The 22,042-nt window shown below is 45.4% G+C and overlaps 2 protein-coding genes across 2 annotated transcripts; one reads left to right on the forward strand and one right to left on the reverse strand.

Moving 5' to 3' along the window:
* Positions 1–1,509: 1,509 nt before the first annotated feature.
* On the forward strand, positions 1,510–7,825 carry LOC133411143 (oxysterol-binding protein-related protein 1). Its single transcript, XM_061693080.1, has 13 exons — positions 1,510–1,557; positions 1,646–1,831; positions 3,216–3,291; positions 3,501–3,635; positions 4,536–4,633; positions 4,719–4,901; positions 4,968–5,075; positions 5,158–5,247; positions 5,405–5,531; positions 5,618–5,734; positions 5,821–5,944; positions 6,092–6,182; positions 7,012–7,825. The coding sequence occupies exons 1-13, from the start codon at positions 1,550–1,552 to the stop codon at positions 7,112–7,114; spliced, it is 1,446 nt and encodes a 481-aa protein (XP_061549064.1). The 5' UTR covers positions 1,510–1,549; the 3' UTR covers positions 7,115–7,825.
* Positions 7,773–21,853, reverse strand: LOC133411141 (tetratricopeptide repeat protein 39C-like). Its single transcript, XM_061693075.1, has 14 exons — positions 21,501–21,853; positions 16,709–16,757; positions 15,775–15,903; positions 14,100–14,214; positions 13,236–13,608; positions 12,165–12,333; positions 12,000–12,093; positions 11,541–11,648; positions 11,355–11,464; positions 11,130–11,253; positions 10,952–11,049; positions 10,770–10,874; positions 8,457–8,495; positions 7,773–8,377 (listed from the first exon to the last, which is right to left on the reverse strand). Exons 1-14 carry the CDS (start codon positions 21,623–21,625, stop codon positions 8,288–8,290), a joined length of 1,728 nt encoding a protein of 575 aa, XP_061549059.1. The 5' UTR covers positions 21,626–21,853; the 3' UTR covers positions 7,773–8,287.
* Positions 21,854–22,042: the final 189 nt, after the last annotated feature.

Below are 22,042 nucleotides of genomic sequence, written 5' to 3' on the forward strand. Positions count from 1 at the left end.
ATTCAACACAAGGATAATCAGTCTGCTTTCAAGGAGGACAACAGAAATCAAAGAATATTTACTGCTGAGAGGCTCAAATCAGAAGATTAGGACAATTTTATGTTCAACAATGGCTATAAAGCATTAACCGATTCTCAAAATAGTTGTCGATTAATTTCAGAATCAATTGGTTGTCGATGAATCGATTCTTGCACCTGTAAAAGTAACAAATATGTGTGCATGTTATAATACAAGAAGTCATTTGGCTGTTAAACAGGGATTTTGCCTGGCCAGAAATGACTCTACCCTCATGAAATTGCTTTTATTGTTCTTATTCCTTCATCATTCTTGCAATTCGTTGCCACGTTCAGGGTTTTCCCCATACTCGAACACTACCAGGAATAATTTAAAAGAAAAGAAAAAAAAAAAAGAAGCCCGTTTCATGTGGTAGGCTGGTCCGTCATGAGTTGAACCGCAAAAAAAGAAAAAGTCTTAAGAAGTCATGCTGAGGAAAAAGAAAAAACACTTTTGTTTCATGTGAGCGTTTTGGAGTCATTTTGGTCATTTCCAGGGGGTCCTTCAAAGATTAAGATTTTGTTCGCTTGCTAGAGATTCCCATGTGCCTCCCACTGGCAGAAATGTACGCATAACCTCCCTGCTGACCCTCTGATTTCCTTCAAATGAATCCTTCGTCTGGTCTACTTCCAAATTTTGCACGCCAGACATGGGAGTGCAAGGGCCACCATGCAGCTTCAATTTGGAGTATTGCAAAGAAAAAAAGACTTCATTGAAATGTCCAACATGATAGCTGGGGTCAAATGTCCCGTCTTGTACGTCTTGCCTTGTTAAGACAAAATGCAAACGGTCTGGGTCACTTATAGTCATCGAACTAGATGCTCCAACAGCTTCCACTTGTCTGGGACGACTCTAAAAGATCCTCGATTTAGGTTGGATTTTTGTGGCCGTTCATTTATGAGGAACCTTGGCTGATAAACAAATGGATGAATTGGCCTCACTGCGTTGATTCAGATTTTCTGTGTCACTGTTATTGAGTGACTTTGAATCGACGCAGCCATTCTAAATGTTGAGTTTAGCTCCAGCATTCATTTATTCTATTTTTTTCCTTCAAAATATTTAAATCCGTTTCATCAGATGGAGGACTGTGGCTCATGAATTCTAAGTTTGTCTTGTGCTGTTGCTACGTCGCCCTACGAGGTGTTTGTGCCTTCGGATCAGCCTTCCTCAGGGATGGATGCTTTAGTCACCGCGTGCTCCGAGCACTCACCACATACACGCACACAATGACCCTGTGAGAAACTAAACTCAGCACTTCCACGGCATTTGTTGAACGAAACACCCCGCAAAAACACATTGTTGCATTTTTATGCCCCAGTGTAGCTGCTGAACACGTAATGATGTGGTCCCACAATGCGCCGACTTCATCGCAAAGTTGGAATCAATGAGCTTGCCTACACAATATATTGTCCCACTATTGCCACCAGGCAGGAGAGGGCCGAGCAAACGCCGTCGCGGGTAGCGAGTCCTCCGTGTGGCTTCTCATTGGAACACAATGCTCAGGTGGGAGGAGGCGGGGGAGCGGGAGTGCAAACGGAGTTGCTTATTTGTGGACGGTGAATTGAGGAGGCTGTCATCGTCTGCCCCGCAGAGTCCGAGTCGGAGCTGTCCGTGAGCGGCTTCCTGTCGGCGGCCAGCGACTCTTGCGAAGAGGACGAGGGGAGAGACGCCCTCCTCAGAAGCCGCCGCCATCACTGCGCAGCGCGCTCGGGGGGGCTGCCGGAATGTCAGGGGAGAGTAACCACGGCAACCGGAACAATGCCGCCAAGAAGCACAGGTGGGACATGCTCCAGTTGTCGCCTCGGGCTTTATTGCCTAAGGTTGATGGTGATGCGTCCTCATCTCAAAAGATGTCCTCTGTTTGTTTTCGGCTCGCAAGAGTGCACGCCGAAGCTGAAAACCTTCACGTGGTATCTTAGCATGCAAGTCCGACAACAAGAGTAACACGCCTCAATTAGCATGAAAAGGAGAAGCGATAACAGGATACCATCTTTCCATTCCGGTGTGTTTCCGAGATCTGATCCACAGAGAATAACCGCTTTTGTTTTTCCCTGCGTGATCCCAGCGCAGTCGTGCACAAGAGTGGGTGCTTGGGTGAGGGGGGGAAACGGACAATCTTTCATCTCCGTAGAGGCTCCTTCCAACTTTGCGTCTCTTGCTTGATCCAACAAGTGAACCTTGAATAATTTGGCAGGTTTCTGGCACAGGTAGCGCGGATTGACAGAAAGGGCTGTCTGTGCATATGCATTGAAAGAATCAGAAAACAAATGATAAGAACTCGTCTACAAAGCTACACGCGGTGTTATTTTTCACGATGAGCAACCTTTTAGATCAAAACATGCTTGTTCATCATTTCATCGGAGAAAAATCAGACAAATGTAGCCGGAGAGCAATTTTAACCGTATTTCGACTAACAATCGGGAAAAATAGGCCATCTTAATGAACACAAATGTCCTCTTGTGTGTGCGCCAGAGGCGGGAGAAAAATCAAGTGGGCCAAAAGTGGGTCCATCTTGCATCGCTGCTCTGTTCCTACAAACACAGATGGAGCCAACGCTCCCCCAGCACCCAGCCTCTTCCCGCCTTGTTTATTTAACAGAAGTCATGGATTTGGGTTAGACACCATCTGCCTGCTGCACAAAGAAGTGTACAACAACACGCGCGTACTTGGGACAGGCGGAGACACACAATTTGCAGTAAACGTGTTTGCTGGCGATCAAATAATATATTAGTACTCTCCAAATACGAGCGTTTTAAGCTGCACAAGTATCACACGACACGTACACACACCGTTGTATAAACAGCTAACGTCGCCCGTGGCGGGGCCGGAGCAGCTCGTTAGCTTACAGGTGTCGGGTGACGTTGCTCAGCGGTATTATCTTGCACGGAGCTTTTGGAACGGTCGAAACTTGCATCCAAAGGCCAAATGTCCCGATGAGTTGTTTCCCGACGAGCGCCAGCGGTTTAGAATTTGCCCTGTTAGGAAAAAAAAGTGAAGAAACTGGGTCGCTGCTTGCTCAGATGTCAAACATTCTGAACTAGAAATGACAAATTGACGTAAAATAGCGCCAATGCTGTATATGGTAATGTAATGTAATGCTGTACACTGATACAAAATTCTAGCTGACGTTGTTTCTCCCTCTTAAAACTGCTGTTCCGTAGAACATCTCTGCCGACTCCTATGTTCTCCCGAAACGATGTCAGCATCTGGAGCATCTTGAAAAAATGCATCGGCATGGTGAGGACAAATGAAAGTGATCTTCAACGTACATCTCCCTGGTTTAATTCGGTTTAACATGGCCCATAAAAGGCCAACCGTATGGTCTCCACATGCAGTACACAAACATCGCACACTGTATTTAGTGTCGCTGTCATTTTGAAAACGATGATGAAATGATTCAGTATTGCTCATTTGATGTGCGTTATCATGTTCGCGTCATCTCTCAGGAGCTGTCCAAGATCGCCATGCCGGTAATCTTAAACGAGCCTCTGAGCTTCCTCCAGCGGCTCAGCGAATACATGGAGCACACCTCCCTCATCCACCGCGCCAACGCCGCCGCCGACTCTGTCGAACGGATGAAGGTGAGGCGGCGGCCGCGTTCGACTGGAGGATAGGAGTGTGACGAGATGATTTGCAAATGACACTTTATAGTAAATTCTTATCAGTGCTCAATGATGATCATTACAGTAACAGGTGAACGAACAAAGTCATGAAGTTCAGGCTTCTACACGTGCTGGGGGGTGAAATTTGCCTCTGAAAATCAGAATGTCAGTTTTCCTTGACTTTTTGTAGCGCAGTTCTTCCAAAAGAAAATGCGCTTTTAAGTGGTTCACTTCTTTTTACCCTCGTAAATTTACACGTCGGTACTGAGTGTTTTTTATTGTTTAGCCATCTCGATTTATATCATTTCCCCAAAAAATAAAATAAAAAAATAAAATTCAATAATAATAAAATGGTGGCCGAACGGTTCCGAGGTTGGGGGTTCCAATCTGGAATCTGTGGCGTTTGCGTGTTCTCCTGGCGCTTGAGTGGATTTTCTTCCTGGAAGTCCCTAGAAAAAAAAAAAAGAAAAAGCTTGCACTCTCGGATGAAAATGGACTTTTGTTCAAAATCCTTTCTTTTCTCTTAAACACGCTTCGATTGTCCTTAGGTACGAACACTATTTTGTCAATATCGTGCAATTTCTTTTTCACAATCGCTTGAAAGTGGGTCGAGAGTAGACTCCATCTTGAGGCGCGGGGCATTTGTGATTATAAATTAGCCCCATTGTTGTGTGACACTTTCCTAAGGGATATCTGAACTTTGGCAGTCAACCAGCACCTGGTACAGATTGGATTGGACGTCGCCTTTACGCTGGGTCCTTTAGTTGATCAATGTAGTGTGTGATATAGAAAATGCTCAGATGTGCTTTGAGGTTCTTTCGTGTTTTCTTTGTGTGTATTGCGGAAATGTCGCGATCCGCTCCCATTGTCTGTTCGCAGTGCGTTGCCGCGTTTGCGGTGTCAGCTGTGGCGTCGCAGTGGGAGAGGACCGGCAAGCCCTTCAACCCTCTGCTGGGCGAGACGTACGAGCTCATCAGGTCAGACGCCGACGGCGCGCTCGTTAGCACGAGAAATGCAACGATATACCATTCAAACCTCGTCTTGGTCTCGCGCTCCGCCCAGAGATGATTTGGGCTTCAGGTGGGTGTCGGAGCAGGTGAGCCATCACCCTCCTGTCAGCGCCTTTCACGCAGAGGGCCTCGAGGAGGATTTCGTCTTCCACGGCTCCATCTACCCCAAAATCAAGTTTTGGGGCAAGAGCATCGAAGCGGAGCCGAAAGGAATCGTCACACTGGAGCTTCCCAAGTGAGCGTCAACAGCTCTACGTGAGCTTTGTCGTGTCCTCCTCCTCACGTCTCTTCACCTCCAAAGGTACGACGAAGTCTACACCTGGACGAACCCCACCTGCTGCGTCCACAACATCATCGTCGGCCACCTTTGGATCGAGCAGTACGGCGGCGTGGAGGTCGTCAATCACAAGTAACGACGGCTCCTCCTGCCGTGCTGCGTGTGTGCGTGAAGGCGCGCGGGAGACGTGACCGAGAATGTGATTGTGTGGTAGGACCGGTGAGCGATGCAGCATGACCTTTAAACCTTGCGGCCTCTTTGGGAAGGACCTCCATAAAGTGGAGGGATACATCCTCGATAAAAGGTGGCATCTGACTCCCGTTACCCCTGCCAACGAAGTTGTTTCTTTTCTTGTCTGCCTGCGATGGGGGAAATACTGCTCAGTCCTATGGCACTGAGCAGCATTTCCCCCTTTTGCAGGTGACAAATGGTCTATATTTACGATCTTGTTGTATTTGCAGCAAGAGGAAGCTCTGTGCCATCTACGGCAAATGGACAGAGTGCCTATACACGGTGGACCCCGCAACCTTCGACGCCCACAAAAAGTCAGACAAAAAGAGTTGTGAGGAGAAAAAGGCCTCCAAACGGGTAATTTTCATGTTTTTCGTTTGTGGCCACCACCTGTTCGGCCGTCTGTTTAGACGAGCGTCTGTCTGTGCGCCTTCTGACCTCAGAGCAGCGCAGACGAGGAGTCCGAGGAGCTGCCTCCGCCTGACGCCGAGACGGTGCAGGTGATCCCGCGAAGCGAGCTGGTCTGGAAGATAACGCCTCGTCCCGACAACTCTGCCAAGGTCAGACGGCTTGAGAAAGGAAAAGGAGGACCTTGCCTTCTGTCGTCTCTCACGCGTCTTGAAACCCTCCTCTCCTTTTTTTGCAGTTCTACGCCTTCTCCGCATTCGCCATGCAATTGAACGAGCTCGACGAGAAGATGGAGGGACTTCTGCCGTCCACAGACAGTCGTCTCCGACCTGACATCCGCACCATGGAGAACGGAGATATCGGTCTGACATTAAAAAATAGATATATATATTTTTTTAAGTTGTTGTCTTGCAATCTGGGGCTCCCTTTTGCCCACAATCTAACTCTGTGTGTATAAACCATGTATTTGCATCCATTTCATATATTTACATTGCCTGTGTGTGTGGTAGATTCAGCGAGTGCGGAGAAGAAGCGCCTGGAGGAAAAACAGAGGACAGCCCGGAAGATTCGCGGCAAGTCCCCAGATGACTGGAAGACCAGGTAATTAGGTCATGTACACATGCGCCTTAGTAACTGTCTTAACTTTGTCTCGTGTTACAATCCATATCTTCGATGGTCTTGAGAAGCAGCACTGCACTGGGACCTTGTTGTCCTCTTGCTGCCGATTGCTCTGCTCTGCCCCCCTCAGGACAGAGTGCATTACTGCAACACCTTATCAGACACCAGGGGCCATTTCAGTCTGAAGGACAAAGGAGTAGAAGCAGTGTTGTACCTGAACGAGTTCATACTTTGTGCGACCGTGAACTGAACTTGGCTCGTTTCTGAGAATGCGCTCGTTCGGGCGTCAAAGGTTTTTGAATGAAAATTCATTTTCATACAAGGTTTTGTTAGGGACTTCCAGGAAAAAGCTGTGTGAACACACGACATACGAGCTTTCAGATCTCGGTGGATAAACACTGTATTTGGTACCTGATTCATAATTTTGAGATTTTTTTTTTTATTTTTAGAATTGTATATTTTTGAGGTCAAGTCAAATGTTTTCAAGATGAATTTGTGTCATGAGAATAAAGTTGGAGTTATTTTACCAAAAGTATTTTACAAGAACATTGAAAAAAAGTATTTTTGGGGGAAACTGTTGCATGTTATCAGGAAAAAAATGTGGAAAAAGTTCTCTCTTAAACTAAGGTTTTGTTTTTTAATGAAACTAGCAATGCAAATATTAAACTTATATCACTAGCGAGCTATTTTTTTTTTTTAGAACAGGCCCACGGGGCTCCTCATGTGGCCTTTGGGGGAACCATGTGGCTGACCTTGCTGTAAACCTTTGGAGCACGTGACCTTTTGATGAATTATTTTTAAACGCCCGCAGGTGGTTTGAGCAAGGAGCCAACCCGCACAACAAAGCTCAAGATTGGCTCTACTTGAAAGCTTACTGGGACAGGAAGTACTCGCAGCTGCCGGACATCTACTAGGACCTGGAAACGCGTCCTTGAAACTTTGAACATGTCAGTGATTTTGGTGTGGCGAATAGAATAAATGCTCAAATGCAGTTACATTAGGTCCAGTGTGAACAGTAGAGCAAAAAAAAACATTTTTGCCAAGAGTCAACATGCTTTGGTCAAACAAAAAGAATAATTACATACATCCACCGGTCTGGTTAAAATCACTTTTGGGGGGGGGGGGGGGGGTGCAAATTTAGCCCAACATTCAAACTTAATCACTGGCCTTTGGTTTACACTTAATGGAAACTCATTTTTAATTCTCAATGTGATGGTTTGACTGCTTGTCGTGTTTCCACATATACTGAAAACCTTTTGGTTGTCATTGTGAAAAAATTAACTGGATCCTTCAACTACTACTACTTATACTTTTTACATGACAGGAATATGTATAGAGAGTAATAAGAGTATTTCATTTACTAAGTTGTATTTTTTTTTTTCTTGTTACAGTAAGCTGCTCTCTTGCTGTGAAAGGGTCTTTGTCAAATATGTGCACAGTATGTATCTTGCTAGCAATACCATACAAACAATGCATGCAAATCACTAACTCTGCAACCACCTTCACAACCCTCATGTGAGTAGCTGCTCTTTGTAACAATATAACTACTTTCTATTGTTGTTAAATAAAAGCAAAATTATAATAAAGCTCTTGGTTTTGTGGCGCTATAATAAAAAATGTATACGGAGTCATTTTGCCTTATTTTTTAGCCCTTAAACATCTTTGGTCAAAAACAAAACAGACCTTATAATACAGTGTCCCCACAAAAATCATTTTAATAGCTTCAAACATACCATATGAAAGAGGACTTAGTTCACAGCAAAGGGTACTGTTGTGCACGTGAGCCGTAAAAAGTTAAGAAATACGTGAAAAACATTTCCACGTGGGGGAAAAATGTGCAGAATATTGCAAAGGCCAGTAAACCTTTCCCATACAAACCACAGGATGTTTCAAAATGACACCACCAAAAAGTTAAGAAATACGTGAAAAACATTTCCACGTGGGGGAAAAATGTGCAGAATATTGCAAAGGCCAGTAAACCTTTCCCATACAAACCACAGGATGTTTCAAAATGACACCACCAAAACGTAAATACTATATCATAAAACATTTTTGCATTTTTTTTCTCCTGCTAAAATCTCTTCGCTTCACGCTTGAGTTGCAGTTCGCACGGAGGCGAGAGCCGAGTGGATCCGCACGTGAAGTCTGTTCTCGAAGTCGTAGCCTGCGTAGTCCTCCTAAAAAGACAAAATGTCCTTCAAAAGCAACAGCACGCGTGACACTGCAACGGCGTTCAGCGACGACACGATGTCATACCTTCGCCTGAAGCATCAACGCGTGGCCTTTGGCTGCAGACTGTGTGTGTGGGGCGGGGGGGGGGGGGAGGAAAGAGAGAAAAAAAAAAACAAAAAAGTCACCTTAGAACACATGTATCAAACTCATGGTCCGGGCCAGATCTGGCCCACCGCATCATTTCATGTGGCCCGCGAAGGCAAATCATGAGTCGACTTCACGTCTCGCTAAAATACCAAAACTGCAGCTTGCGATATTGTATTTTTTTTATTTTTTTTTATTTTATTTTTGTAAAATCAATCCCTCTTTAAAATCAATTTACATTTTTTTTTTATTACTGAAAATGTATAAAATAATTTTTTCTGATTTCATAACTAGTAATGTTAATTTGGGGATCGTACATTTCTATGGGTTCATAGTAAGGATGTTCAATACCACTTGTTTTCGGACTGATACCAGGACAAGTATTCACTCCTAAGTACTCACCGCTACCAATACGACTGCTACTTCTGATATATAAAATTTCAATTCACACAATGACTTATAATTGTGAACAAAGATCTTTCTTTCTGACCCACATGATGATTCCCCGATGTGTTAAAGGTTACAGTTTAGTGCCAACTACTGCCGAGTAGGACTTTATGTGAGATTTATTTATTTATTTTTTGCCTTCTTCTTTTCCTTTGGGCTTGTCCCGTTAGGGGTCGCCACAGCGCGTCATCCTTTTCCATGTAAGCCTATCTCCTGCATCCTCCTCTCGAACACCAACTGCCATCATGTCTTCCCTCACGACATCCATCAACCTTCTCTTTGGTCTTCCTCTAGCTCTCTTGCCTGACAGCTCCATCCTCATCATCCTTCTCCCAATATACTCACTATTTCTCCTCCGGGCGTGTCCAAACCATTGAAGTCTGCTCTCTCTAACTTTGTCTCCAAAACATCGAACCTTGGCCGTCCCTCTGATGAGCTCATTTCTAATTTCATCCAACCTGGTCACTCCAAGAGCGAACCTCAACATCTTCATTTCCGCCACCTCCAGCTCTGCTTCCTGCTGTCTCTTCAGTGCCACTGTCTCGAATCCGTACATCATGGCTGGCCTCACCACTGTCTTCTAAACTTTGCACTTCATCCGAGCAGAGACTCTTCTGTCACATAACACACCTGACACCTTCCTCCACCCGTTCCAACCTGCTTGGACCCGTTTCTTCACTTCCTGACCACACTCACCATTGCTCTGGATGGTTGACCCCAAGTATTTCAAGTCCTCCACCCTTGCTATCTCTTCTCCCTGTAGCCTCACTCTTCCCCCACCACCCCTCTCATTCATGCACATATATTCTGTTTTACTTCGGCTAATCTTCATTCCTCTTCTTTCCAGTGTGTGCCTCCATCTTTCTAACTGTTCCTCAGCTGCTCCCTTCTTTCACTGCAGATCACAATGTCATCTGCAAACATCATGGTCCACGGGGATTCCAGTCTAACCTCATCTGTCAGCCTATCTATCCATCACCACTGCAAAAAGGAAGGGGCTCAGGGCTGATCCCTGATGCAGTCCCACGTCCACCTTAAATTCTTCTGTCACACCTACAGAACACCTCACCGCTGTTCTGCCGCCCTCGTACATGTCCTGTATTATTCTACACATTTGACATTTCAAAATTGCAACTAACTTCTCTAAGCCCAAACCGGAACTTGAAACCCTAATCCTATTTTGAAACCCTACTTTGGAACCCTAACACCTATTTTGAAACCCTACTTTGAAACCCTAACGCCATTTTGAAACCCTAACCCTGTTTTTAAAATCTACTTTCATTTTAAAAATCCAAATATTTGATACGCCTAAATTTTGTTTTTATTTTTGTCGACAATTGACTGAAAATGTAAAACAAAATTTAGAATAAGTTGATTTTCCATCAGACTCACTCCTACGTCCATACGGTTTTGCCACTTTTAAGTGCAATTTCCTATCACTGTCGAAATATAAGATGTCACGCTGATTTGATTTGCGTTACCAACACGCACGCCCAAGGCTCAAACTCTTCAATTCCATCACTTTTTCTCAACTCAGCACTTTATCTCGATGCAAGCCGTTCCTGCTCGAGGCCACAAGACGGGAAGCATCAATGGGGCTCTTGTCTGCTACTTGAGGGCTGAAGTCTGCAAGCAAACCTGCACTCATTCTGCAGGAATGAGCCAATGCAAACTCTGCTTGGTGTTTCCTCAGTGGATACGTTTGTTTTTTGTTTTTTTCAAAACCCATTACACTAAAATCCGTAGTATCCATCATTAAAATGTGAAACGTGACCACGGCCGATGGCCGAAGCGTCTCGTGCCCACCTCGGAGTCGTTGAGGAGCATGCAGGCCAGTTCGTAGCAGGCGTAAGGCTGCACGTACGAGTTGCTCAGCAGGTCCGGCTCGTCGCGCGAGGCCATGTGGAAATACTGCAAACCAAAACTCGTCAAGTCTCAAAAGCAGCATTGGATTTGGGTTGTGCTTTTATTATTATTGTTTTGAATACCTGAATGGCATCTTTAGTGTTATGGAGGCATTTGCTTATGGTGCCCAAAAGCAGGTTTTTCAGCCCTGTGCAGGAGGCGTTGTCGATAGCCTGAAGGACTACAAAAATACAAAAAAAAGAAAGAAAAAAAAGTGTTAAGTACCAAAGAATAGACGACTATCAAAGAGTAGCGTGGTACCTTGCATCATCGTGTGTAATTTGCTGGTGGAGCAATTGGAGAGAGCTTTCCACAAATAAAGAATCTCAATGATGGAGAGGACGCACAGTTCTTTGGACAAATTGGGGATATTCAGCTTCTCGGCCTGTCACGACATGACGAGTTACTAACGTGAGTTGAATTGCCACGAATAGATATAACAAATGTTTTAAAAATAATAACAGCGACAGTGGTGAGCACAGCCACCTTCTTCATGGAGAAGAGCTCGATCTGATTGCTCTTGCGTTTGAAGAGTTTTTGGACATCGTTGAAAACCCCCAAGGCTGCCTGCATGTCGCCCGTGGCTCCTTGGCACACTGCGACGTGAAACACAGACAAACATGGATCAGGAGCCGATCCAAACTCAGTGGACGATATCAACGGGATTAGCACCTGCTGTCAAGTAGGCGTAGTAGCACTGGGACCAGCGAGACTCGTCCTTCAGACGCTCAAAGGCTTTGAAAGATTCCCAATAGTTCAGCTCGATCATGTTGCACCAACCTACAAAATAGACGCCATTGACATCAAAAGATCACGTGCTGAACCCACCGACTAATACTACTATTACTACATGTACATGTAAGGATGAAGTGAAAAACACACTGATTAATACTACGCCGACTGCCAGAAGCGGGTGGCGACCGCCGAGGCGGCCTGGGCGTGCGTGCTTTGCTGCCACGTTTGATGACCAACTTATGCAGAAATTGAAGACATTCACGGATTCACGTTTTTTTTCTTGCCTTACATGCAAGGAAGAAGCAGCTTCTGAACGCACTGGCTACTACAACTACTACTGCTGCTGCTGCTACGACGACGACTACCTGTATACAAGGATGAGTGGTGAAAGCTTACCAATTTCATACAAGCACACGTGCTGGATCTCCCTCTGCTCTGAGGCCAAGTGCAAGGCGGCGCTGAAGGATGTCAAGGCGGCGCTGATCTGACTCTACGGACACACAGGAGCCTGCGTGAGGCGTGTTCGTGTTTTGTTTGCGTGGCGACAAGACAGGCGCTTACCTCAAGACGCTGGACTCTGCCTTTGAAGAACATGAAGAGCGACGAGTTGGGGTAGATGGTCTCTCTCTGGCGAAGAATGGCTTTGGCCTCCGCCAGGCCCGAGTGGGTGTCGCTGCCGTCCAGGGCGAAGAAGGGCTGCACTACCGTGTGGTACCACAAGAGGGCCAAGCTGTCACGGGATACACGAGAACACAGAAGACGGACGGGATCTCAGCCAATATAACAACACAACTTTGAAACGTCCTGATCTCAAATAGAGCCTCAGAGGGCTGAAAAGAAGTCAAAGAATAAGCGAAGCCTTGGATGCCAACTGAATGGGGCTCTAGGTTTTTGTGCTACTTTCAATTCACATTTTTCAAGAAAATGTCCATTTCAAAGGTCCCAATGGCGATATGGTGGCCCAAATGAACTAACTGAACATAATTCATTTGTTCCTGCGTCAAACCTTTCTAACGCCGTTATTCACCGCAATACCCCACTATTCCTGCAAATCGCAAAATAAACAAATGGTTTTATAATTGATAATATTAATAGTTTAAACTGCAAATAAACAACAAACTATAATCCCATAGGAGTTTAATATCATTTCAAACCAAATTTACATGACCTTGAACAATGAAGGGCTTACAGATTTGATTCTTTGTTTCGGTTTTGTTTTTAAATGCATCCAAACTGGTGTACATTTACGAAGCAAAGACTTCCGCTAACAACCCAGGCTAAACTTCTCCTCCCTGACATGAAGCTCGTCTCTCTCGGAGGAGATGTAATACTTCCACGTACTTCCTTGGACCAATTGCTGTTATTTTACATTTTTAGACAGGCCTTTTGCCGCCATATTGAAGCATCTTACGGCATTTCAGAAAGAGCCCAAAAAAACGTGAATAGATGAATCTGTGAAACGTGAACCACAGGTATGCGGGAGATTACTGTGCGTCTCTTTTAAAGCATATTTTCCCCTAAAATGTTGTCCAGTTCCAATTGTCCAAATTGGAATCATGATGGAGGTGTTGTGTGACTGGTGACTGTTTTGACTCCAGATGCACAAACGAACATAGTCACTCACATACTCACGTGGCTAAGGGGGCCTTCATGTCCTTGCTCTCGCTGGCGAAGGCGAGCGCCGACAGGCCTTGGAGACGGTCGCCGGGGAAGCCCAGCAGGTTGACGATCTTGAGTAGGTGCGGCGGCACCATGGAGATGCACAGGTGGAAGAGGCCGTAGCCGAAGCTGACCGAACCTTTGAGCCGGTCCAGGTCTTCGGCGTCTACGCCGTCCGGCCGCCGGGGAGGGCTCGACGCGGGGGAGGACGGACGGTCGGACGACGAAGAGGCCTGCTGCTCGGGGATCTTCCTGCTGCTGCGTTCCTGCAACTGCGTGATGTCGCTGTAACATTTGTCGTAAACTTTCCAGGCCTTGCGGAGGATCCAACCGCCTTTGATGTACGCTGCGGAGAATAGGAGACGAGCACGTCATCAAATATCACTTGGCGTTCCTGGCTGTGTTGGGAATCATTCACTCATTTCCTGCTCCCTAATCACGAGAGAGATTTTTACAAACCCCAATGCCAATAAAGTTGGGACTGTGTAAAATGTAAATAAAAACTGAACACAATGATTTGCAAATCCTTTTCAACCTATATTCAATGGAATATACTACAAAGTGAAGATATTTTATGTTCAAAGTGATGAATGTTATTGTTCTTTTGCAAATACTCTCATTTTGAATATGATGCCTTTAAGAATAATATATATATATATATATATATTAAATCATTCATCATTAGGAATTCTAATTTTAAGGTCGCTTTCAAGAAATTGAGAAACTATGCCAACTCCTCCCCAATATTCAGAGGAAGAACATCTGATCACATGAAGAATTATAACAACAATTCCAATCGATCCGTAATATATATTTTTTTCCCCCTAAACAATTTACCTGAAAATTCTTGTTTGGTGAAAGCTAGCACAGCAAGGTAAACCTGGCAGTCGGCAATGATGATCTGCCTCTGGAGTCGTTCAACGGCGGCCACCCCCGACCTCCGAGTGTCCGTCTGCTCGCACGAGAAATAGACATTCACGGGTCCACATTTTTTTTCTTCACCAATTTTCAAACAAGCACGGCGAACACACACAAGACCACCGGGCAAACTGGAGGATAAAATTTGCGCTCCCATAAAAATGATTACGGAAAATTTACTTTGTAATGGCTTGTACAGAGGGCGGAAAACAAGCATATGAACCCTTTGGGATTTCTTAAATTTCTGCAAAATTTGGTTATAAAATGTAGTATGATCTTTATCTAAATGACAAGAATAAACGGAGTCTGCTTAAACTAATACCACACGAACAATTGTTTTACATTTTTTTTTAAATAAATATACACAGAACACGGAGGAAAAAGTAAGTGAACACTTGGATTTAGTAACTGGTTGACCCTTTGGCAGCAATAACCTCAAGCAATCACAATGAATTTTGGACCATTTCTCGTTAAAAAACCGTTGCAGTTCAGCAAGATTCCTGAGATGTCTGCAGTAAATCGCTCTCCTGAGGTCATGCCACAGCATATCAATCAGGATCAATGAAGCCATTCTGTTGTTGATTTGGATCATTGCCCTGTTGCAACTTCCAGCCTCGTGAGTTTCAGCTGTTGGACAGATGGCCTCAAGTTCTTCTGCAAAATGTCTTGATAAACTTGTGAATTCATTTTCCAATTGATGATAGCAACCTGTTCAGGCCCTGAGGTAGTTGAGCACGCCCATACTACGATGCTTCCTTCAAAGTTGGGATAAGGTTTTAAATGTTGGTGTGCTGTGGCATTTTTCCTCCACATATGGCATTGTGCGTTCCTCCCAAACAATTCAACTTTGGTTTCATGTGCCCACTGAATATTTTGCCACTACAGCTGTGGAACATCCAAGTGCTCTTTAGCAAACTTCAAACGTACAGCAAAGGTTTTTGTTTTTTAAGACAGCAACGGCTTCCTCCTTGGTGTTCTCCCATGAACCTCATTCTTGGTTAATGTTTTACATACGGTAGATTTGTCAACAGAAATGTTGGCACAAGATAGCTTCCCCTGATGCTCTAGGGTTCTTTTTGACCTCATTGAGCGTTCTGCACTGTGCTCTTGCAGTCATATCTTACAGGGCGACCACTCCTAGGAAGAGAAGCAACAGTTCTGAACTTTCTCCATTTATAGACAATTTGTCAAACTGTTGACTAATGAACATCAAAACATTGAGTTACTTTCGGAACATTTTCCAGCTTTATACAAGTCAGCAATTTTGAATGGTATGTCTTCTTAGAGCTCTTTTGAGCGAGGCATGCTTATTAACAGGAGACAATTCTAACCTGGTGTACGTTTTCTAGTGGCCAGAGCAGCTTTAAAACACACCTCCAATTGTTTCTCATTGATAGGACTCCAGGTTGGCTCACACCCGACTCTGATAAGATCTTGGAGAATCCGTAGCCTAGAGGTTCACTTACTGTTTTATTTTGACGAAAGCATGACAGAGACATGTTATGGGGACAGCAAGGAACTGTTTTAAATTGTGAACAAAAACAATACACAGTATGGCGCCCTTCAATTTAAAAGTCCTGAGGAGCTGACCCACCGAGCGCTTCATCTTGTTTTTGAGAGTTTGGATGACGCCGGCATTTTCGCTCTCGCACAGCCTCTCTGTCGCTTTGAGGTCCTCGGACGCCAGCTGCATCTTCTCCTCTTCAAAAGTCATCATGGCATTCTACACAACCAGGCCAAAAAAGTGCCAGAATTAATCACCGCTAGGCGTCATTTCTACAACACTACAATGGGCACAGCAGTATTGGCCTCTGTAAAGCTGATATTTCAAGGGAAATTAGTACTGTAATACATAGCTTTTGAAGTCTAGCTGTGCCAGTGAAATCAGCATTTAGAATTAAATCGACACATTTATAGTTTTCTTTGGCTTCTTCAAATAACCTAATGCAAAAGAAGAAGTAGCCACAACAAGAAGAGAAGAATACTTACTGCAGGTTACATGAAATAAACAGACTCACATTCAAAGCACTAAAACTAGCGTAATTCAAATTTAAGAAAGTGTGTCGTACTGTTAAGAATGTTAAATCGTTACTTAAAACAAAGATTTTTAATTTGACCCCGGAACAGATTAGTCCTATATTCGTCATTGGGAAAATGTTGAAAAATCCAAAGCAATGGACCTTGACCGGCGAGATTGCACTGCATGCGCCACGCTGGGGCACACCAGCAATCAAAGTGACCCAAAATGTTCTAATCCTGGATTAAGCCTTGGATTAACGTGCAGAAATCAACATAAGAAATCCAAGGAAAAACTGGGAAAGTTGAATTACGATCTTTTCGGAATCTCTCTATAAAGCATCATTTACATGAGAAATAACAATAATGTTTCTATTAATACTCCTCCAACTACTCAACCTATATTTTAACGACTCTGTTATGTTTGCAAGTTCTCAAAGCAAAGTACACCAATTTAATAGTCTCAGTTAAACCGCCATGTGACATGTCAGCGTGCGACGTTGTCGACTCACCAGAAAACTGACGAAACTGGCACCAAAGCTCATGAGAGGACTGTGGTTCCTGTGGTAGGAAGGAAGGACAGAGCACACATCAGCACGTCGTGCGGCGAGACGCACACTAAAACACACCATTTTGTACCCTTCAAACGTCCTGACAATTCAGTAGGATATCGTGCAAAAAAGTTAGGAGAATTTCTGCACGTTCGTAACAAGCCGGTGTCGTTCAGAGCGGAGGAGGAGCTGCCACAGTGTCAACTTTACTTCTTTAGACAGTAAACTAGTTGAGACTAAATCAACAGTGCCTGTGCTAGTTTCCATTTTAGTAGAGCTTTCCATTTTTCCTCCATTTCACACAGTCAACTGAATTTTGAACAATCAATTACAGGGGGTCCTCACTTTACGACGGTAAGACATAATGACGTTTTGAAGTTACGAACGGCGCTCAATGACGTTTGTACAGCGGAATAAGAATACGCAGACTTGTGGCACAAGAAGTACTGCTGTATTGTGAATACCCACCACCCACCCTATTACTATGGTTACCAGGTCCCCAACTGGCAACCGTTATCCCTGTGCCGTGATCGTGTGAGGTGAGGTGTCGTGCATTAAAATTGGGGAGACTGGTGGGGCTGGGGCGAGACGGTCACAGGGCAATGACGACCCGTAACGTCACCTCCACCCAGCTCCCCTAAGGATGTGCCAAAGTATGTGGTGCATTAAAAATCCGCAGGGGAAAGGCGCAGCGGGCAAGACAGCAGGCCGGAGTGCCGGAACACCAGGCGGAGTGTCCTCCCCAGCCCGACAACCCCTCCTCCCCGCCCTCCCCCTGTGAAGTAAGAGGCTCGACTCCTGCGGGCCGGACCGGTTGGCATACCACAGAGAAAAACACAACCAGCAGCGGGGCAACAAGTAGGTGGTGTACATGAGTCTAAATGGTTCAAAAGCAGGATGCCCCCCAAGTGTGCACTGCAATTAGAAGGGAGTGATATTCAAGCAACCAGTCGCCAGGGGGTGGGGGTGTCACAGGAGAGGCAGTACCCTCTTCAGCAAATCAGCAGAGATAATAATATAATCGCTCCATGTAATAAATATTATGGCTGAATGGACTCAAGAGAATCATTAATATACATTTCACTACTTTAAAATAATACCTAAACACCCATAGTAGTTCTTCCTTTTTAAACATTCAGGATATTGGAGGAAACCAATGGACAAAATGAACCATAAATCTAATTAGGAGAAAAATCTCCGGTCTACCGTTTTGCCTTAAATAGTGGCTACCGCTCTAATCGATGTCAAGCCCCGATTAGTTGCTGTGCGTGCCATTCACTTTAATGGAAAAACACCACACACACAAAACCAACAAAGTCATTTCGCACATTCAACAACAACAAGCCGTGATTCACTTCCAAACTTAAGCAGCTTCACCAAGCTAAGGAGGACGCATATCAAAGCGAGGACAGGCCCCTGTATAATCGAGCTAGAAACCAGCTGACTAAAGAAATTAACATTGCAAAGAGGAACTATGCAGCAAAGTTGAAAAAACAGTTTAGCGCTAACGACTCTAAATCAGTCTGGCATGCATTCCAATCCCTGACAAATTACAAGCGACAATCCCACCCAAGATGAGAACAATAGCGCACTAGCCAACGACTTGAACAGCTTCTACTGCAGATTTGAAAAGGACACTTTCACACCCCACACCCACCCAGCACCACCGACCACTATCACACCAACGACTTCTGCGTTAGCCATCCGCGAACAGGATGTGAGCCGCATCTTCAAACAGCAAAAGATGAACAAAGCGGCAGGCCCAGACCATGTGTCCCCATCCTGCCTCAAAGTCTGCGCAGACCAGCTCCCTCCAGTCTTCACACAGATCTTCAATAGATCTCTGGAACTGTGCAAAGTACCCTCTTGTTTCAAACGAAACCTACAATCTCGGGTCTAAATGACCACATGAAGTCCTTTGAACGTATCGTGCTGGACCACCTCAAGAGCATCACAGGTCCCCTGCTGGACCACCTGCATGTTTGCTTACCGAGCGAACAGGTCTGCGGATGATGCAGTCAACATGGGACTGCAATTCATCCTAGAACACCTCGACAGTGCAGGGACCTACGCGAGGATCCTGTTCGTGGACTTCAGCTCAGCGTTCAACACCATCATCCCTGAACTCCTTTCCTCCAAGCTCCTCCAGCTCAGCATCTCACCTGCCATCTGCCAGTGGATTTACAGCCTCCTGACGGGCAGGACACAGCAGGTGAGGCAGGGGGAGGGCACCTCAGCCACACGCAGCATCAACACCCCAAGGTTGTCCTCTCTCCACTGCTCTTCTCTCTCTCTACACGAACGACTCCACCTGAACGCACCCGGCTGTCAAACCCCTGAAGTTTGCAGATGACACCACTTTCATCGGCCTCATCAAGGACGGTGACGAGTCTTCACATCGACAGGAAGCGGAGCGGCTGGAGCTGCGGTGTGCCCGACACAACCTGGACCTGAACACGCTCAAGACTGTAGAGAGGATTGTGTACTTCAGGAGGCATCCTTCGCCAAAGCTGCCCCTCACGCTGTCCAGCTGCCTTGTGTCAACTGTCGAGACCTTCAAGTTCCTGGGAATTACAGTCTCTCAGGACCTGAAGTGGGCGATCAACATCAACATCAACAACTACAATCACAACTACATTGCAACATGCTGGCAATTTTTTTGTCTTGAGTTTGTTGTCACATTTCTGTCGGGCCAATTATGCGTTACTCGTGCACTCACTGTAGCGGTCTCGCCACGCTGCACTATTTGCATATCTGTTGTTGACCAATACTGGCCACTCAGGCCAGAGTAGCATCTGCTCCATTTGCACACTGACTGAGGAGTATCTGCAACATTTCCACAATCAACACTGTCCCAGATTATCGCACTACTCGCTTGTAGTCTCGGCGCCCTTTGCACAATGGTCATTGCACCAGACTATTGCAATATTAGTCATTCGAGCTGCTCTAAGTGCGAGAGGCCCCTACATCTTTTTGCACAATTGTCAAAAAATAAGTACAAATATGTACCGGCATTACCAGATAACTCGCAACCCTTTATTGCTCAGTGACTGTTTTTGTCAATGTCGTTATGTCTCAAAAGTCTTCTCTGTCAATTGACTGTCTGTTGTCGTACTAGAGCGGCTCCAATTACCGGAGACAAATTCCTTGTGTGTTTTTTAGACATACTTGGCAAATAAAGATGATTCTGACACACACAGACGTGCCCGCAGAAAAAAAATTTCATATATATATGAAAAATATACAATTTCGCAAAAAAAATGCAATTCTACAAAGCTTAGCCGTAACAAACATCTCGCACTCTCTGCAGTTGAGTAAATACTAGCCTATAGATCACTACATGAGGAAAATAAGGTAAACTCGCATTATTGGTTTCATCTTAAATCTTCATAAACGCACACACGTCCAACTTGGAGAGACACTTGTGCAATATATAATAAGGATACTCTGCTGCATTTAAGACAGAAAATGGAGCATGAGTGCATGCACGGAGAACAACTGCGCAACATTATTATTGTGATGAGGATGAGGATATTTTGGCAGTCACGGGGCTGTTTGAACATCAGCAGCTCAACGCTAGTGTCGAACATTTGCTGGAGGCTGTTTGAACACGACAAACATGTCTTCTTGTGATCTGGTGCGACAGACGGGCCTGACAGTGATCGGGAGAGAGAGGATTCCTGATCAATTCTGGAATTTAACAAAGCGACAGCCATTGTAACGCGCGTAAAACTGCTGTAACGTGAGGCGGACGACTAACGCAATCAGACAGGCACAACAAGCAAGACACCTGTAGCGTAGGAAACCTTTTGAAACACAGGAAGACTAGAAACACTTGTAACATATGCAGTTGAGACTCAAGTAACACAGACCGACTAAAACATGGGCGGTAGGTGTCACACTCAAGGCCCGGGGGTCAGATCTGGCCAGCCACATCATTTGATGTGGCCCGCAAAAGCAAATCATGGGCGTCGACGTCCATGATTCTCGCTAAAACCTGTACCACAGTTTCAAATTTCCATAGGTAATAAACAATAATGTTGAGATATCACATTTTGTATTTGTTACCAAACTACTTTCCTCAGGTACTCAGGTTCAGGTTTCCCAAATGCAACAAAAATTGGATTGATGTAACTTTCCAAAAGCAACTGCAATTCACTGAAACATTTTGTTTTAATCGGATTCAGGTTGGGCGGTCAAGCATTTCAGAATAGCATGATCGTTGGACGTAACATGGCCATAGGGAAGTTAATGATGGTTGTTGTTCAGATTTATATAAAAAAATAAAAATAAAAAAATAAACATTATTTCAGGCGGCACGGTGGGAGCTGGTTAGAGCGTCTGCCTCACAGTTCTGAGGACCGGGGTTCAATCCCCGGCCCCGCCTGTGTGGAGTTTGCATGTTCTCCCCGTGCCCACATCCCAAAAAACATGCATGGTCGGTCGATTGAACACTCTAAATTGCCCGTAGGTGCGAATGTGAGAGCGAATGGTTGTTTGTTTGTTTGTATGTGCCCTGCGATTGGCTGGCAACCAGTTCGGGGTGTGCCCCGCCTCCTTCCCGATGATAGCTGCCATAGGCTGCGGCACGCCCGCGACCCTCGTGAGGAGAAGCAGCTCAGAAGATAAAATGTATTTTCGCCCATGAATGTAATTGACACCAATGACAGAACATCAAGTTTGTCATGAAATGGCATCATCTCGCGCCCCAGCATTGAACGCAACGCGTCTGTGTAATCAGCTCGACACTCACCTGTACGCTCTGAAAAGCGTGTCGCTCTCCTTGAAGCCGTTGTTGAGAAGCATGTTGATGCCTTTCAGTGCCAGCTCTGCGTCGTTGACGGGCTCCCTCTCGTCGTCTTCCGTCGGGGCCGCCATTGAAGGTGGCCGCGAGAGGAGGCTGCTGGCGCCCGCGCGCTGTCTGCTGGCTTAAAAGCGCAGCAATCTCATCCAGTTGCGAGTAAAAGCGTCCATGTCGATATTGTACTGCCAGTACACCGTGTTTCCGTCTCCGGTGACGTTCTGGCGCCGTTTTTGGGTGGCTGCTGACCGGGTGAGCTGCCCTCCGCGCTCCGCCTTGCGACTTCCTTCGCCTGGAGGAAGCGCGGTGCCTTCAGGTGTGCTTGGAATTATGTCCACTACGGGAGCCTACGGGGAAGCGATTGAAAACAAAAACGAAATGACCTCAAGTCATTATACGTCAAGTAAGGTGCTCAAATGACGTAACAGCTTTGATCACTCTCGCTTGATTTGTATGGGCGCGCGCGAACATCTGCGTATGTACAGAGTATCAAG

This window comes from Phycodurus eques, chromosome 13 (genome assembly GCF_024500275.1).
Source record: "Phycodurus eques isolate BA_2022a chromosome 13, UOR_Pequ_1.1, whole genome shotgun sequence".
Taxonomy (NCBI): Eukaryota; Metazoa; Chordata; class Actinopteri; order Syngnathiformes; family Syngnathidae; genus Phycodurus; species Phycodurus eques.

Bases quoted from the DNA above. Each gene is read 5' to 3' on its own strand.
- LOC133411143 (XM_061693080.1), top strand. The intron at 4,902-4,967 runs GTGAGCGTCAAC...TCACCTCCAAAG, and splicing joins GTCACACTGGAGCTTCCCAA to GTACGACGAAGTCTACACCT. The intron at 5,735-5,820 runs GTCAGACGGCTT...CTTTTTTTGCAG, and splicing joins GTCCCGACAACTCTGCCAAG to TTCTACGCCTTCTCCGCATT.
- LOC133411141 (XM_061693075.1), bottom strand. From the start codon at position 21,625: ATGGCGGCCCCGACGGAAGACGACGAGAGGGAGCCCGTCAACGACGCA. The intron at 16,758-21,500 runs GTGAGTGTCGAG...TTCCTACCACAG, and splicing joins ACGCTTTTCAGAGCGTACAG to GAACCACAGTCCTCTCATGA. The intron at 8,378-8,456 runs GTATGACATCGT...TTGTCTTTTTAG, and splicing joins CGTTGATGCTTCAGGCGAAG to GAGGACTACGCAGGCTACGA.